The following is a 16,802-nucleotide window of genomic DNA, read 5'->3' on the forward strand; positions in this document are numbered from 1 at the left end:
CTCCACTACAAAAGGGGGCATCTGATGAGACAACCTCAATAAACCCTTAGCACCATAACTGTACGTTAAGGACACAGGAGTTAGGCCAGCATCATCATTTGCAAAAAAGGGCATTGGCTTTGTTGGCTCCTAGGCTGGACAACCACTTTAAGGGATTAACTATTGGGGCTTCCATATGCTCCTTACCCTGGACATCTCGGTGAAGGCACATATACAAGAGAGACCACAGAAGTGTGTTTGTAGTCGTGTCTGTTCCTGCAATGAAGAGATCACCAATAATATAGAACAAGTATTCTGTGTTGAAGCTACTCTCAATTTGAGTTCTTTTCTCCTCATCTATATGAAGAAGGTACATGTCAATAAAATCCCTGGGGTTCTCCGGGTCTAAAGAAAGCTTATGCTCCTCAATCATCCTTTTCAGAAAGGCTGTGATATCTATAACAATTTGTCTTAATTCTTTGAATGGTCCAAATGGAAGATAGTACATCCAAGAGCAAACGTTAGAGAGGATGGCCTCACTATTGACACTGATCTCTAGTCCGCGGGACATCATGCTCAGCAGGGTCTTGAACTCCTTATCCTCATAGTCAAAACGTTTGCCAAAACTTATGGAACAGATGACATTGGAGACTGCATTATTGATGATCTGAAAGGGGCTAAAGCCTTTATCACCATACGTCAACATTTCTGCCTTCACATATTTAAACTCTTCAATAATTATTGGTTCCAGGCTGAGTTTTCCGAGTCCAAAGTGCCTTAAAGTGGAATGGGAAAATCTTCTCTGCTGTCTCCATACAGGACCATATTTTCCAAAGACAATACCTAAAAAACAGAATAAGCAATATTTCTGGTTAGCAAAAGCCACCTAAGCTTCCTGTTTTTTCACATTGCAATAGTGCCACCATTTACACTGTAAAGACCCACAGCAAACATCAGATTTTCCCAGGATTTCATTCAATCAGTTGTATATTTCTCCTGCAGCAGCCACTGCAGTGGACTTTTACATGGAGTCTATTCATATGAATGGCCACACTAATTACATGGACAGCTCAAGTCTGCCAGAGCAGAGGGTCTCAAGTGTGGAACCCCCTCTCCGATATCCATATGCCCAATGTGGGCACATGGACAGAGCTGGACTTTGGAAGACATCTATAATTAAAGCGGCTCTCAGCTTTAAACACTCCCTACTTGTAAGAAGGGTTCCTTGACAAATTTTTTTTATAAAAAATAAAAAAGAACCTGGCAGAAGAGTTCCATTTTTTCTGCAGCGCCACCACAGGGAAAATTAAGCATTACACAGTGATCATTCATATCATTGAGCAGTCTGTGTAATGCAGTACAGGACAGGTCCTCCAGAGCAAAACACGTTCTTTAACTACCATCCACTCTGGCAAAGAGATGAGGTGCTGAATAGAGGAGCGGAGCCCCACCTTATTAGGAAAATGAACATAGAAGAACAGTAGACAACACTTTAAACTGACTAGGTCCATATTCACTGTACACTTTCAAGTACAAGTTAGACCAGCAACTAAATTTGACTTAGTGAACAGGCACCCTTTCACATTTTGTTAAGTTACGGTCACAATAAAATAAAAGATCAAATTATCCCCCTTCAATCTGCACTCAATACCTCATAATGGGAAAGCAAAAACAAAAGGTTAGAAATTTTTGTTATTTCATTAAAAAGGAAAAACTTAAATTTTACATGGACATAAGTATTCAGACCCTTTGTTGTGACACTAGAAATTTAGTCCTAGGACCTCCCATTTCTCTTGATCTTTGAGATGTTTCTACACCTTGACTGGAGTCCACCTGTGGTAAATTCAGCTATGATTTGGAAAGACACAGCCCTGTCTATATAAGGTCTCACAGCTGACAATGCATATCTGAACATAAACCAAGCCAGGAGGAGGAAAGAACTGCCTGTAGAGATCATAGACAAGATTGTGTGGAGTCACAGAACTGGAAAAGGTTACAAAAATAATGTCTACTGCAGTGAAAGTTCCCAGAGGCACAGTGGCCTTCATAATTCTTAAACGGAAGAAGTTTGGAACAACCAGGCCTCTACCTAGAGATGGCAACCACACCAAACTAAGTAATCAAGGGAGAAGAGCATTGGTTAGAGAGGTGACCGACAAGTCAATGGTTACATTGGCTGAGCTCTAAAGATCCTGTGTGCAGATGGCAGAAACTTCCAGACGGTCAACCATTACTGCAGCATTCCACCAAAGTGGGCTTTATAGTTAGAAAAAAGCCTCTCCTCAGTAAAATACACAAAAGTCCTCCTTGAGTTTGCAAAATACACCCAAAAGGACTCTCAACCTAAGAAACAAGATTCTCTGGGCTGATAAAACAAATATTGAACTTTTGGCCACATTTTAGTTATGTCTGGAGGAAACGGCACTGTTCATCACCTGCCCAGTACCATCCCTTCAGTGAAGCACGGTGGTGGCAGCATCATGCTGTAAGGAGTGTTTTTTTCAGCGGCTGGGACATAGAGACTGGTCAAGTTTAAAGGACACCTGAACGGAGCGAAGTTCAGAGATATTCTTAATGAAAACCTGATCTAGAGTGCTCTGGGCCTCACACTGGGCAGAAGGTTCAACTTCTAATAAAACAATGACCCTAAGCACACAGCCAAGACAACACAGGCAGGGCTCCAGATGGCGACCAAAATGGTCGCCAATGAGACTTGGAATTGCAAAATGGCGACAAGACTTTGTAGTCTTGTCGCCATTTGCGCCTAAACCCTCCGCTGCTCTGCCTCTAAGAAAAAAAGTCTTTCATCCAGCAGAGACACGCTGCAGCCGTCTGCTGGATGAAGATCCGCTCGCTCACACTACTCGGCATAGAGGGTGGGCATGGCTTGGGTTCCCGCATCTTGTGCTTCCGCTTCCAGCAGTCTGCTTCTGAATTCACATGACGTCTGTGAGATCCCGGCCCGGAGTCCTGCTGAGTGCACGGCGTCATTGGTTGCTATGACGCCGTGCGCTTCCTGCTGCCGCCGCAGTACAGTGATACACTGGTTACCAGTGTATTACTGTACTACGGCGGCAGCAGGAAGCGCACGGCGTCATAGCAACCAATGACGCCCTGCGCTCCTGCACTCAGCAGGACTCCGGGCCGGGATCTCACAGACGTCGTGTGAATTCGGCACTCCTACATCGCAAATCCTGTCAAGCTCCTAGCAGACCTTGGACTCCAGTTTTCCCTCACAACGAACTGATGTGACTAACAAGTCTCAAATTTTGCCGCTTACCCCCTCGCTGCCTGGTTCCTTGGTTTCCAACACCTCAAGTGCCTTTGAATCCAGCCCCATCCACAAAAGGCCCCCCTTTTCAGGGACCAGTCCATAGTGTCCTTCCTCCAGACACACCACCTGATCCCCCAAGAACAGACACATTATCCCATCAATGGACCCTTCTGCCTCAGAAACAGAACCAGAGGCGTCTCCACTGAAAAAGTGCAGACTCCTAACATTCCCTCTGAGATCCCTAATGGAGCTTCTCCAAACATTCTCCCCTGGATGGGCTCCCCTCACCCATCCAGCAAAGTAAATCATCCTGAATCAATGGATCTTTCTAAGGGCAAAGAACAGGGCTACAGGTTCAATGGTCGCTCTCGGGCTGAGAGACCTTATAGTCGTAGGTCACATGGTGATAGGTTATCCAGCTCCAGACACTCAGACTTCGGCCTCTTGCACACGACCGTATGCATTTCGCAGTCTGCAAAAAATGGTTCTGCATAAAAGCCGGATGACGTCCGTGTGCATTCTGTATTTTGCGGAACGGATCAGCCGGGCCCCTAATAGAACAATCCTCTCCTTGTCCGTAATGCGGACAATAATAGGACATGTTCTATTTTTTTGCGGAACAGAAGTACGGACATACAGAAACAGAAAGCACACGGAGTAACTTCCGTTTATTTTGCGGACCCATTGAAATGAATGGTTCTGTATACGGCCCGCAAAAAAAACAACGAATGGAAAGAATATACACGTTTGTGTGCATGAGGCCTTAGATGTCTTATATGCTCCTAAGCATCCCAGCTATATTATATATATATATTTTAAATTTGGCGACTAAAAATTTCATTTGGCTCCTAAATTTTTCAGGTTAGGAGCCAATGGCTCCTTCATATTTTTTTTAGTCTGGAGCCCTGACAGGAATGGCTTAGGGACAACTCTGAGCATTCTTGAGTGGCCTTCCCTGCTGATAATGACATCCTTCATTTTGTAGGGCCAATACATTATGCATTGATAAGTCAAACCATATGATTTTAAAATTGTCAAATTGTAAGTTTGTTTAATGCTAGGTTGTATGTTTTATGCCACGGGTGAATATGTTTGTGCAGGTGTCTCACATGGACCTGATTGTTTCTGTGTCCAACCCACCTCTCCAAAACTCCTCCTGGGGGGCGGAGGGATGGGAGCAGGACCTTATTTCAATGTCGACCATGTCAGACACCTCAGATCATGACTAAGAACACTACTGTTCGAAACGCGTTGATTTTCTGGGAATAAGCGGGAGCTGGTGCCACTGATTGCTGTATATATGGAACATTGCTGAATAAAGATTGGGAATTCTTAAACGTCTACGCCTGGTGCTGGAGCTTTCTTTCTTACCTGAATTGGCCGAGCCACAGGCCTGACTTAAACCCAATCGAACATCTCTGGAGAGACTTGAAAATGTCTCTAGACTGTTCTCATCCACCCCGACAAAGCTTGAGAGGCTCTGCAGAGAAGAAAATGCCCAAATCCAGATGTGCTAACCTGGTGGCATCATACCCAAGAACAATAGAGGCCACAAGCTTTGCCACAGGTGCTTCAACTTAGTATTGAGTAAAGGGTCTGAATACTTATGTCAATGCAAAGATTTCTAACACTGTTATTATGGGGTATTGAGTGCAGAATTATGGGGGGAAAACATGATTTTTTTTATTTTAGCACAAAGCCACAACATAAACAAAATAGGAAAAACGAAGTGAGAGGGTCTAAAGACTTTCCAAATGCATTGTATATAGCCATAATAGAAAACTTGACTTTCACATGTCTCTCTACAACAGTGCTTCTCAAATAGTGGGGGGCGCCAGGCTCCATAAAGGGGGGCTCGTTCAGGGCCGGCCTTTGGGGTGTGCAAATTTCTTCTGTATAATGCCGGCAGGCAGGCCGGCGCGTCCCTCAGTGATGTCACGTGCCTGAGCCGCCTGCTTTATGAATGCCTGCCGGCATTATACTGAAGAAATTCGGATATACGGTACTATTAGGAGTGAGGGGGGCATGTTTAATAACTTTAAACGGCGGCAGCGGGCACACGGAATCTGTGTATGGCACTGTTATGGGGTGGGGGGTCTGTGGATGGCACATATATAACAGTGCCAGCCACAGATCCCCCTGTAACAGTGCCAGCCACAGATCCCCCCCATAAGTGTCCGTCATCCACATTTCTTTTTTTTATTCTCTTATACGTTAATAAGGATACAGTGTTATGCAGAGGTGTACTTATAACAATTTTATAGACAAATGATACTATTTACAGTCACGCGGGGGGCGCGAAATGTTTTCTTCTTCCTAGGGGGGGCATGACAGAAAATAATTGAGAAGCACTGCTCTACAATAAGAGAGTATAAAGAGACCTGTTTGTTCTCCAAGTATGTGATATTAACCCCTTCCTGACCATGCGGCGCTGGCCAGGTCTTTAGAGATGGCGCCCGTTCCTGAGCAGAGCCGGCGCCATAGCAGCGGGGTGCCAGCTGTTTCTTATAGCAGACACCCGCGGCTAATGTCCGCAACCGGCAGTAATGCCGATCGCGGAAATTTAACCTCTCAGATGCCGTGGTCAATCCTGACTACGGCATCTGAGCGCGCGCTTCCGGGGATGCTCCGACTCCCCCGTGCGGCGATTGGAGGAGCCGGAGCTTGTGTGCAGCAGCCCTTGCCTGTAATAGGACTCCATAGCAAACTAGCAACTTTCTCATAGACTCAAATGCTAATGTATTGGGGTCTATGAGAATAGCAATCTAATGATTGCTTGTTATTAGTTCCCTATGGGAAGTATAAAATAAAAATAAAAAGTCAAAATGTCTTCGGTCGCTTCATTTTCTACAACATTTTTTTTAAATAATAAGTAATCAAAAAAAGTCAAAGCCCAGAATGGCATCAATGAAAAGTTCAGATTACCCTATAAAAAATGAGCCCCCATAGAGCTCCGTACACATAATTACAAAAAAAAGTGATAGGGGTCAAAATATGGCGGCGAAAAAATAACAGATTTTTTTTCTAACTTTATTATTTTATCACTATCAAAACGCAAGAAAAACTATACATATAGAGCATCACCGGATTCGTACTGATCTGTAGAATGAAAGTCAGATTTATCGCACATCGAATGTCGTAAATAAAAAAACCTGTAAAACTGCTTTTTTTTTAAATTTCATCCCATTTGGATTTTTTTCCCCCGCTTCCCACTACATCATATGCAATATTAAAATGGTGGCTTTGGAAAGTACAACTTGTCCAGCAAGAAACAAGCCCTCACAAGGCTATGTGAACAGAAAAATATAAAAAGTTATGGCTCTGGGAAGGCAGGGAGCGCAAAACGAAAACGCAAAAACAAGAAAACCTCCAGGGTAGAAAGGGTTAAGACAAATACAAGCAATTCTGGACCATTTTTTTTTAGCATTTATAACTCTGTTGTGCCGGTTATTACTACCAAAAATCTATTAACCCCTTTTGTGCACCTTGATGTACATAACAGGTACAAGAGGAGAGTGTATGGAGCGGGCTCTGTTACACCACTGACACAGCCGTGATCGAAGGTAACTCCCATCCAGCCTGTTTAACCCCTCAGATGCCCTGTCAATAACTGCAGCAAATGCCAGACTGTGGAGGGAGGCGAATGGTAACACCTAGCTGTCAACCTAGTCATACATTTCCAGGAGGCAAACAGGAATGGCATGCAAGCCTGTTAGAACATAGACATGACGGGTCCTCCGGCCAAGTCATTCATTTTCTATTTTCAGTTACTGAACCTTTAAATAAATCTGTTGGCACGCTGGAAGGGGACAGTTCAGCTCTGAAGGGCAAACTGCATGAAAAACAAGAATGTTATTCTGTCCAGTATCTGTGGCATCTAATCTACTTGATAAAGGACTCTTCCATTGCAGCAATTCCATTCGGAGGTATTCCAGCAGCCTTGACTTTGCCAGGAAATGGCTGAGAAACACAGGATAGGATGGTAGAAAAAAAAAAAAAAACGGTATTAGAGGCACAACAACAGGATCCATGTGGATTTCGTGGCAGGTCTGTCCGGCTATGAACACGTCTTATACAAGTCATAACCTAGCCATTAGGCGAGATTTACGAAGGCTAGTTTCACACATGCAGTAAAGCTGTTCTGCCGGAGTTCACCGACCTAGCACCGCCAGACCCCATTGACTATAATGGGATCTGGCTGGTTTCCAGCATAAGCGCCAAGTCTCGGCTGGACAAAAACTGGAACCTCGTCAGTTCCCATTGTAGTCAATGGGGTCTGTCGGTGCACGGTAATATCCGGCTAGTCCTCTGCCGGAACAGCCTGACGTACAGCTTTACCGCACGTATGAAACTAGCCTAAGCCAAACTGCATCAGAATTCTGGCTTCATTTGAACCAAAAAAAATAAAATGGCAAACATGTGTTACAGGATATTTACAGAATTAGGTTTTTAGTCACCTAACGGGGGGAAGGGGGTGTGGTTTACCTAAAAAAAAAGTGTGGTTTTCCAGGAAAGTAGGCGTGGCTGATCATGCACCACCTGTGTGGCAAAAACATGCTGCAAATTACTGGCATAAAGCTGTGCTGTGTTTACATCAGGCTTTTGCCCCACATTTGTTACATAGATGGCTCCGACAGATGTCATGATGTGGCATCAGTCACCATAAGGTTCCACTGTGAAAAAAAAATTAATTTAATGCATCTTTTTTTGCTAGACCATGCTAGATGGAAAAGCATGGTCTATATACTACACTTTGCATCCTTCCCCCACCCACTCCCCAAAATGATGCGAACACAACCGTAGCCATCCAAAGGCTGGTGTAAAATGCACCAGATGTATCATCCAGCCTGAGCCATATTCATAAATTTGGTGCATCTTTAGACTGTCTAGTCTGAAGCTGGACATGTATCAGCCGAACCCAGTGATTTTGGGTTCAGCCAACCATCTAATGTGTACTGTGGCCACCCGGCATCAGCTTAAGGCCTCATGCACACGACCGTTGTGTGCATCCGCATCCGTTCCTCCATTTTTCACAGTTTAGCGGAGGTCCTATTCATTTCTATGGAGCTGTAAAAAAAAAACTGATAGTCCTACGTTTTTTTTCTCCGCGTCCGTGATTCCAGTCCGTCCAAAAAAATATAACCTGTCCTATTCTTGTCAGTGGAAAACGGAGGACGGACCCATTCAAGTCAATGGGTCAGTCAAAAAAAAAAAAAAACTGATGCACAACTGGTATGTAATCAGTGTCCGTTTTTTTTCTACAAGACCTTGGCGCAATAAAATTACACTTTTCATTAACCTTCCTTATTTTATCCCGGCAGACAAAAAAAAAAAAAAAAAGGAAGACACAAGGAAACACAACTGAAGCAAAATCTGACAAGGACCACTGAAGCCAAATCACTGTGCAATCTGAAAGCACCATGCTATAGAGCAGGAGGAGCTGAGCAGATTGATATTTAGTTTTGCTGGTAAAACCTGTAATTTATACACTTTGATATTTCCTGTGAACAGATATCGGTACAGGAGGGAGGAGTTACCAGTGACTGACAGCTCCTATGTACACTTCTACACAATGCTATCAGTTACGGATAACCCTTCCCTCCTGTACCAATAGCTGTTCATGGGAGGTGGAAAAAGTAAAGATATAAATGTATAAATTACAAGTTTTACTGAATCTTTTCCCACGAAACTATAGATCAGTCTGCTCAGCTTCTCCTGCTCAATAACATGCTGCCTGTAGATTGTACTGTATTTGAACCCTTTCTACCCTGGAGGTTTTTTTTATTGTGTGTTTTCGTTTTTCGTTCCCCGCCTTCCCAGAGCCATAACTTTATTTTTCTATTCACATAGTCGTATAAGGGCTTATCTTTTGTGGGACAAGTTGTACTTTCCAACGCCACCATTTAATATTGCATAGAATGTAGTGGGGAAAAAAATAAAATAAATCCAAAAGGTGGTGGAATTGGGAAAAAATAAATAAAAAATTGCTACAGTTGGTTCATTATGCGGTAAAACTGATTTGTGATCTTCATTCTCCAGGTCAGTACGAATTCAGCGCTACCATATACATATACTTTTCCTTGCGTTTTGATGCTAAAAAAAAAAAAAAAAACACATCTTTAAAAAAATATATTTTTTGCTGTCATATTCTGACCCCTATAACTTTTTTTGTACTTATGTGTGGAGCTGTATAAGGGCTCATTTTTGCCAGACGATGCGTAGTTTTTATTGATACCATTCTGGGGCGTGTACGGCTTTTTGATCACTTTTTATTAATATTTTTCGTGGGAAGAGAAGAAACCAAAAGGAAAATAAATAAATAAAAAATAAATTTGGCCGTTTTGCCCCTTTTTCTCATTTCGTCTTTTTCCGTATGGGATTAATACTATATTTTTATAGTACGGGCATTTCCGCATGCGACGATACCCATGATGAGGTTTTTCTTTTTTTTTTTTTTACAATTATTCACATTTTGGGGAAACATCTTTTTTTATTTTATTTTTATTTGTAAAAATTTTTATTATTTTTTAAACACTTTTTTATAGTTCCCTATAGGGAACTAGAACAATCAATCATCCGATTGATGTTATCATAGACTAATGCACTTGCATTGGAGTTTCTGATATTACCACTTTCCTATGGAGCCCTATTACAGGCAAGGGCTCCATAGGAAATACTATGCAGCAGCCTCCTGTCATTCACAGACAGGGGCTGCTGCACACAAGCTCCGGCTCCTCCGATCGCCACACTGGGGAGCCGGAGCATAACCCGAAGCGCGCACTTCTGGTTTTCAGCGTGCTCAGATGCCATGGTCAGGTTTGACCACAGCATTTGAGGGGTTAAATGTCCGCGATCGGCATTACCGCCAGTCACGGACATTAGATGCCGGTGTCTGCTGTAGGAAACCGCAGGCACCGCGTTGCTATGGCGCCTGCTCCATTTGGGGGCGGGTGCCATCTTTAAAGACCCGACATGTTACGTACTATTACGTCACATGTCAGGAAGGGGTTAAAGGAAACCTGTCACCTCTGGATATGCCTGTTTTAGCAACTACTTACATTCCCCCTGCTAGAAGTTATGAATGATTTGCTAACAGCTTTCAACGATGGTCCAGATGGTTGTTAGTTGGGGGGTGTCCTTGTACAGTCTGACACTGGCAGCAGTCATTGGATAGTTTCAGACTGTGCAGGGACACCCCCAAACTGGTAATTTTTTATATGAAAAACAGAAACCATTCTCATCAACCACAAGCACCAGGGAGGGAATTAGAGGGGTGATGTATCAAATTACCGGTAAGTGTAATTATCATTGTTCCCTTCACCCATGACAGCACTATAGAGCGACCAAATAGCAGAGAAATAAAACACCCCTCGGGAGGGACAGCCCTTGAAAAAGTATTCTATGCTAAGAAGGAAGGCTAACAAGAGGTCTGAACCAAAGAAGTTGGATCAAGAAACATCCTAAAACTAGACATTAGCCTTTAAACCAGGCACAATCTTATAAAAGAAATCCCACATGGGTTTCTCATCATGTGCTTATAAAAATAATCATAACAGATTTAAAAACATTTTTTAGAAAAGTACTTTTCTTGACACAGAATGACAAACTGAACATGTCTGCTGAACCACTACTGATTCCTTTGATGCAGACTACATTGTGTAATGCCCCAGAGTGCAGGGCTCCAGATGGCGACCAAAATGGTCGCCAATGCGACTTAGAATTTACAAATGGCAACAAGACTTTAGTCTTGTCACCATTTGCGACTAGACCCGCCGCCGCAGCTCTGCAGTTGAATACAGCGGCGGGCACCGGAGATGATAGTTCTCTGCCCACCGCCGATGTTCTGCTCAACAGCGCAGTGGAGAAGGGGTCTCTCCCTCCCCCCTGTGCTACTGCCGCCGATAAGTAGAGAGATGGGAGGAGGGGAGGGGCTGTGGCCACTGCGCCACCAATGAAGATAACTGACCTGTTAATACATCTACAGGAGGCGGGTGCCGGCACCCGACCTCTATGACAGGGAGCTGCGATCCGCTGCAGTTAACCCCTCAGGTGCCGCACCTGAGGGGTTAAAGGGATTCTGTCATCAGAAATTACTCCTATAACCTAAACATATGGCGATGTCCCTAGTAATTCAGTGAATCCTAAAGTGACTTTATCAAATGATCCTGTGGCTCTATAATCATAAAAAAGACGTTTAGATCACCTGTCAATCACTTCAAAATGTGGCCAAGGGGACGTCTCATGCTGAAAGGTGCCCAGCTGCAGCCATCTCGTTTATGTGCCCAGCGCCGCCGCCTCAAGTGAAATCGCCGCCCTCCCTTTTATTATATCCACCTACTTCAGTTCATGGCCGCCTCTGTAACCTCCGCTCGCTTCAGCCAGATCCCGCGCGTGCGCACTAGGTATAACCTGATGCGCCCGTGCGGACTACTGGCATCGGCCTCGTTTAGCGAAGTGCACATGCGCCGGCCGGCGCACTTCGCTTGAACCTCCACAGGCCGGCTGTAATAGGGCGGTCTGTGGAGGTTCGAGCGAAGTGCGCCGGCCGGCACATGCGCACTTCGCTAAATTACCTGTTTAGCAGCACTCTATACATGGTGGGACACGTGGAGCTTGGTAGGAAGGTGTGCAAGAGCTGCCAGAAGGGATTTGATAGATGCTCATGTAATCCTATAGTTCACAGGAAGTCTGCCAAACAGGGGAGACTGACCACATGTCTACATTTGATAGCATGCTTTGGACTAATGGTTACATGAAAGTGCCCGTAATAAAAGGGTTCAAAATACAGTTGCAAGAAAAAGTATGTGAACCCTTTGGAATGATATGGATTTCTGCACAAATTGGTCATAAAATGTGATCTGATCTTAATCTAAGTCACAACAGTAGACAATCACAGTCTGCTTAAACTAACAACACAAAGAATTAAATGCTACCATGTTTTTATTGAACACACCATGTAAACATTCACAGTGCAGGTGGAAAAAGTATGTAAACCCCTAGACTAATGAGATCTCCAAGAGCCAATTGGAGTGAGGTGTCAGCCAACTGGAGTCCAAATCAATGAGATGAGATTGGAGGTGTTGGTTACAGCTGCCCTCCCCTATAAAAAACACACACCAGTTCTGGGTTTGCTTTTCACAAGAAGCGTTGCCTGATGTGAATGATGCCTCGCACAAAAGAGCTCTCAAAAAACCTACGATTAAGAATTGTTGACTTGCATAAATCTGGAAAGGGTTATAAAAGTATCTCCAAAAGCCTTGCTGTTCATTAGTCCACGGTAAGAGAAATTGTCTATAAATAGAGAAAGTTCAGCACTGCTGCTACTCTCCCTAGGAGTGGCAGTCCTGTAAAAGATGACTGCAAGACCACAGCACAGACTGCTCAATGAGGTGAAGAAGAATCCTAGAGTGTCAGCTAAAGACTTACAAAAATCTCTGGCATATGCTAACATCCCTGTTAGCGAATCTACCGTATGTAAAACACTAAACAAGAATGGATTTCATGGGAGGATACCAGAGGAAGCCACTGCTGTCCAAAAAACAATTTCTGCACGTTTACAGTTTGCACAAGAGCACCTGGATGTTCCACAGCAGTACTGGCAAAATATTCTGTGGACAGATGAAACCAAAGTTGAGTTGTTTGGAAGAAACACACAACACTGTGTGGAGAAAAAGAAGCACAGCACACCAACATCAAAACCTCATCCCAACTGTGAAGAATGGTGGTGGGGGCATCATGGTTTGGGGCTGCTTTGCTGCGTCAGGGCCTGGACGGATTGCCATCATCAAAAGGAAAAATGAATTCCAAAGTTTATCAAGACATTTTGCATGAGAACTTAAGGCCATCTGTCCACCAGCTGAAGCTCAACAGAAGATGGGTGTTGCAACGGGACAACGACCCAAAGCATAGAAGTAAATCAACAGAATGCCTTAAACAGAAGAAAATACGCCTTCTGGAGTGGCCCAGTCAGAGTCCTAACCTCAACCCGATTAAGATGCTGTGGCATGACCTCAAGAAAGTGATTCACACCAGACATCCCAAGAATATTGCTGAACTGAAACAGTTCTGTAAAGAGGAATGGTCAAGAATTACTCCTGACCGTTGTGCACGTCTGATCTGCAACTACAGGAAACGTTTGGTTGAAGTTATTGCTGCCAAAGGAGGTTCCACCAGTTATTAAATCCAAGGGTTCACATACTTTTTCCACCTGCACTGTGAATGTTTACATGGTGTGTTCAATAAAAACATGGTAACATTAAATTCTTTGTGTGTTATTAGTTTAAGCAGACTGATTGTCTATTGTTGTGACTCAGATGAAGATCAGATCACATATTATGACCAATTTGTGCAGAAATCCATATCATTCCAAAGGGTTCACATACTTTTTCTTGCAACTGTATACGGATACAACTAAGCGGGGATGAAACATTTCCCTGCTAGAATATTGCTCGTAGGTTATAACAATTTCCAGGAGTGTTGAACTGAAAAATCTAGTTTGACTGCATTCAACAGCAATTTCATATTCCCCTCAGGCTGGATTTAAAGGGTTTCTGTCATCAAAAAACTCGGCATCAAGCTGGCTGACATTAGCGATGTGCTAATGTCAGCTGAACATAACTATTACTTACACCTCCCTGCGTGCTGCCATTATTGCTAAAAATGTATTACTTGTATAATATGTAAAGGAGCCTCTAGGAGCAGGAGCAACGCCCCCGCCGCTCCTAGAGGCTCATTTACAAGGGGTATTCTGGTTACCATAAATATAACTTATGTTTTAGACTAATTCATAATCAATAATTACCTAATATAATGTAAATTTCACGTATTTACCGTTCAGTAGTTATAAAAGTAGTGTTCTTCCTCTGCTACTCACCGTTTCCTCATAAATTACTATGGCAACGACCTGTAGCTCTGAGCCTTTGTTAGGTCGAGCATGCTCAGTGAGTTCCTATCACTTTTCTAGCTAAAGGGTGTGTTAGAGTGCTGCCGATTACCGAGAAGAGGGGGCGTGACCGGACTGTATATCAGCCAGCCAATCAATAAACATTAACACTCACAGCAGGAAAGCTAGGGATTGTGGGGATTGTAGTCTTTGTAGTTTTGTAAGGGAAGATCAGGAGCCATGACACTGTGGGTTTCAGGCTCACACAGGAGCTAGACAAATTGATTGCAAGGTAAAATGAAGCTCTGGTTATGTGTATAGGTATGGCTTCTGGTTGGGTCACAGCTTGCAGCCTAATGCAGTTTTCAAAAATTAAGTTACTTTACCAGAATACCCCTTTAAGCATGGCAGTGTGCTTCTCATATGCACTGCTATCCCCTATACAAAAAAATGCACGTATTAATGTATTTCAATATCTGGGGTGCTACTTTCCAAGGTTCTCAATTGACAGATGCCGCCATCCCTGTACAGCACAAGACTTCAGGGCCAGGCCTGAGTACGTCTTCACGGTCAGTCAGTGTTAGGGACACAACATGAAGAGAGTCTCTGGGGACAAAGAGGTGCAATGGCATTGCCATCATTGCTCCTAAGGGCTCATTTGCATATAACAGCAATTTTTTCAAGAATGCAGGCACCTAAGAAGGTGGGACGAAGATCATGATGTTCAACTGTCAGGTGAAACAGTTTTATTGAGACGTATCGGATGACAGAACCCCTTTAAAAGGAATGGTCTATGGACCATCAAAGCAGGTTTGCATCAGGGCGCACATATCTTAGAGCAAACATGTTGTTCTTTTCAACTGTCCATGTAGAAGGAGGCAGACAGCCAAGTCATATGTTTAGGGATTAGTCCTTGAAAGCAGAACTAAGAGAGGCAGATTTGGAGAACGTTTCAGTGCTGTCACATCCACTACAGGATAGGTCATTAGTATAAAAAAAAAAAATCTCTGAAAACCCCTTTAAGTGCACAAAGGGTGAGCCCAAGTCGCTCTGTGCACCCTTGCTCCTCCTGCGTCCTCTGCCAGCCCCTCCCTCTCCTTACTGACAGGACCAGGCAAGATGACTATGCGTCAACCTGGCCATATCAATCAAGGAGAGGGAGGAGCTGGCAGAGCAAGCAGGAGGAGCAAGGGTGCACAGAGCGACTTGGGCCCTCCCTTGGTGCACTTAAAGAGGACCTTTCATCAGAATCAAGTATGTAAACTGAATATACATACATGGAGAGCGCCGCCCAGGGATCCCCCTGCACTTACTATTATCCCCGGGCGCCACTCCGTTCTCCGGTTATAGGCTCCGGTAAAGTCATAGTTAGGCTCCACCCATTTGAGCCTGCCGGCGTCTTTCTCCTATGTTGTAGCGCTGGCCAATCGCAGCGCTCAGCTCATAGCATGGCTAAGAGCTGAGCGCTGCGATTGGCCAGCGCTACAGCATAGGAGAAGGAGACCGCGGCAGGCTCAAATGGGTGGAGCCTAACTATGACTTTACCGGAGCCTATAACCGGAGAACGGAGCGGCGCCCGGGGATAATAGTAAGTGCAGGGGGATCCCTGGGCGCCGCTCTCCATGTATGTATATTCAGTTTACATACTTGATTCTGATGAAAGGTCCTCTTTAACTGCTCATTTGCATATGGATTAAAAGCAGAATGTCATGCCCCGCCCTGACTATGTGCGGAGGTCGGCCAGAATAGCAGCACGAGTTTAGCGTTTTGTTTTGGAGCCGTGCCGGATCCGCCTCCCATCAGGTGCACTGGGTGGGGTCATTAGTTTAAATAGCACTCCAGCCCAGTGCTCTGAGTGGATTATAGGAATCACTTTGGTCTTGGAAGCTAGGAAGGAAGGTTGGCTGTTCCAGGTCAGAAAGATAAGTGTTGTTTCTAGTTTGATTGTTTGTGTCATCTCTCCCATCCAGGTTCTGTGCGAGCAGGCTGCTCCTATTTCCCCTCTTCACCATCTCAGGGAATTTAGGGTGTTTCAGCCTAGGCACGGGGACACATCATACCTACCACTAAGGTCTGCATGTGGGCTGAGCAGTGCAGGGAGAGAGGTCAGGGATTAGCTAGGTGGTGACCCTTCCCCTGCCTCTCGCCTAGAGCCTGGTTGGTGGTTTATCTGTTAGTCTGAGTGCACGTCCGTCGTGACACAGAATGAAGCAACAGATCGGTAAGGGAAAGGTATCATTACATTCAGATGAGGCATTGTGCCTGGTTCACCACTGAATTTCCTTAACGTAGGCACATGGAGACCTTAAAGGGTTTCTACCACCAGAAATACTGTTATGTAGCTGACTGACATTAGCGATGCGCTAATGTCAGCACTACATAACAGTATGTTTCTAACATTAGTCCCTGCAGCAGTTTTTGTTAAAAAAGCACTTTTATTATATGCTAATGAGCCTCTAGGTGCTATGTGGGCGTAAAATCAGCACCTAGAGGCTCCGTCCACTCACGCTTTATCCCGCCCAGGTCCAGTGTTCTGCCTGCCCAGCTCCTCTTGATTGATGCCACTGTTCCCTGCATCGTTGGCAAAATCCCGCGCCTGCGCCGTTCACTTCTGTCTTCTGCGCAGTGAGTGAAGGCCGCTCTCCTGATGCCGGCACAGTGAGGAAT

At 44.4% G+C, this 16,802-nt stretch overlaps 1 protein-coding gene across 1 annotated transcript in view; it reads right to left on the reverse strand.

Moving 5' to 3' along the window:
- The window catches only part of LOC120989932 (cytochrome P450 2U1), a 36,398-nt gene that overhangs the window by 11,065 nt on the left and 8,531 nt on the right, over positions 1-16,802 (reverse strand). Inside the window, exon 2 of the mRNA XM_040418384.1 lies at positions 187-822. Within this exon, the coding sequence (XP_040274318.1) occupies positions 187-822 (636 nt within the window). The remainder of the gene's footprint in view (positions 1-186; positions 823-16,802) is intronic.

Source organism: Bufo bufo, chromosome 2 (assembly GCF_905171765.1).
Source record: "Bufo bufo chromosome 2, aBufBuf1.1, whole genome shotgun sequence".
Lineage (NCBI taxonomy): Eukaryota > Metazoa > Chordata > Amphibia > Anura > Bufonidae > Bufo > Bufo bufo.